The sequence below is a fragment of the Notothenia coriiceps genome, unplaced genomic scaffold (genome assembly GCF_000735185.1).
Source record: "Notothenia coriiceps isolate Sejong01 unplaced genomic scaffold, NC01 NC01_scaffold00034545, whole genome shotgun sequence".
Lineage (NCBI taxonomy): Eukaryota > Metazoa > Chordata > Actinopteri > Perciformes > Nototheniidae > Notothenia > Notothenia coriiceps.
The window spans coordinates 11,402-13,421 of record NW_011367246.1 but is presented as its reverse complement, the minus strand read 5'-3'; the positions used below and the strand labels follow the sequence as shown (position 1 = coordinate 13,421).

Below are 2,020 nucleotides of genomic sequence, written 5' to 3'. Positions count from 1 at the left end.
TTTTTTTTGTCCACTTCCTATCCACAGTAACATATTTTGTATGTTATGTACGAGTGGAGAGGGACGTTGGGAATTGTAGATCATTCTCATATGATTAAAGTTTGTCCTTTGCAGGCTACTGTAGCTAGTGTGCCACCCGGTGACGTGTTTAGGCATTCAGTTGGTAGTCGGCATGCACTGTACATGCTGTGGTCCTGAATAAAGCCACCACTTGCCAATGCATTGTGTATTCCTTGTGTATACACACATGCAAGTTCTAAGAAGTAACAACAACTTCTACAGGAATTAATTAAGATTTAACTTTAATTGTTGTCTCTCCACAGCCAACATGACTCCATCTTCCTTCCTGTCCTCCATCGCCCTCTGTATGATCGCGTCTAACGCCACCCCCATCATACTGCCTCACACCGAGCCCCCGCTGATCCGAGACCACCCCTTCGTGGTTATATGGAACGCCCCGACCGACAAGTGCCAAGAACTGGAGATCCCCCTGGACACCGCGGTCTTCCAGGCAGTGACCACGCCCAACCCGGTGCCCGGCCAATTCCTCACCATCTTCTACGAGAACCGCCTCGGCCTCTACCCTAAAGTGGACATCGTCAAACGCAAGCAATACAAAGGCGGAGTCCCTCAGAACGGGAACCTGACGGAGCATCTCCTCAAGGCCAAGCGTCAAATCGATCGCTCCATTTCAGAGGATAACTCTCCAGGATTGGCGGTGATCGACTGGGAGTCCTGGCGCCCACTGTGGGACCAGAACTGGGGATCCAAAATAATCTACAAGACCCTCTCCATCAATAAAGCCATGCAGATCGCCCCGTTTTTGTCCTCCGATAAGATAGCCGAGGTAGCAAAGAAACAATTCCAACTGGCAGGGCATCGTTTCATGGAGGAAACCATCAGTTTGGGGATAATGGAGCGTCCGAGCCGCAGTTGGGGATTCTACTTGTTACCGGACTGCTTCAACTACGATTGGCAGAAGAAAGACTACACGGGGAAGTGCTCCAAGAAGGTCCAGAACCAAAACGACCAGCTGATGTGGCTGTGGAAAGCCAGCACCGCCCTCTTCCCCTCCGTCTACCTGCACCTGTCCATGAGGAACTCCCCCAAGGCCGCGCTTTTCGTCCGCAACCGTGTCCTCGAGGCTCTGAGAGTTGCCGCACTGCCGAAACGTTCCTACACCGTGCCGATCTACGTCTACTCCAGGCCTCTGTACCGCGACCAAACTGAGATCTTTCAGAGCAAGGTGAGAAGTTTAATATTCAAGATTCAAGGCTTTTATTGTCATTTGTAAATAGTTCCTGTTTTCCTCGTCTGGAAGTCTTTGGTTTTCTGAAAGGGTTTTTGGTTGTTAGACTGAAATAAGATCCGTGGTTAACAAAAGCTGAAGATATTTTTACATTTGTATTACGACATAAAATACGTCAGTAAATACCCCACTGGTGAATTTAAAAATGGCAGTTGTTAACAAGTGTCTAAATGAAACGACTAAACGTCATCACGCCCAACTTTAGCCGGCTTTAGCTTAGCGGTGGTGACGTGAAGTCATGTGACCGTGCTGTAGTTCCTTCATAGCCCAACATTAGCCACCTTTAGCTTAGCGGTGGTGACGTGAAGTCATGTGACCGTGCTGTAGTTCCTTCATAGACTAACGTTAGCCACCTTTAGCTTAGCGGTGGTGACGTGAAGTCATGTGACCGTGCTGTAGTTCCTTTATAGCCCAACATTAGCCACCTTTAGCTTAGCGGTGGTGACGTGAAGTCATGTGACCGTGCTGTAGTTCCTTTATAGCCCAACATTAGCCACCTTTAGCTTAGCGGTGGTGACTTTAAGTCATGTGACCGTGCTGTAGTTCCTTTATAGCCCAACATTAGCCACCTTTAGCTTAGCGGTGGTGACGTGAAGTCATGTGACCGTACTGTAGTTCCTTTATAGCTTAACATTAGCCACCTTTAGCTTAGCGGTGGTGACGTGAAGTCATGTGACCGTGCTGTAGTTCCTTTATAGCCCAACATTAGCC

General features: G+C 48.6%; 1 protein-coding gene across 1 annotated transcript in view; it reads left to right on the top strand.

The window, feature by feature from the left end:
• The first annotated feature begins 326 nt into the window (after positions 1-326).
• LOC104962283 (hyaluronidase-1-like) overlaps positions 327-2,020 on the top strand; it is a 3,812-nt gene continuing 2,118 nt past the window's right edge. The window contains exon 1 of the mRNA XM_010790714.1: positions 327-1,246. Coding sequence (XP_010789016.1) covers positions 329-1,246 — 918 coding nt within the window. The 5' untranslated portion in view covers positions 327-328. The remainder of the gene's footprint in view (positions 1,247-2,020) is intronic.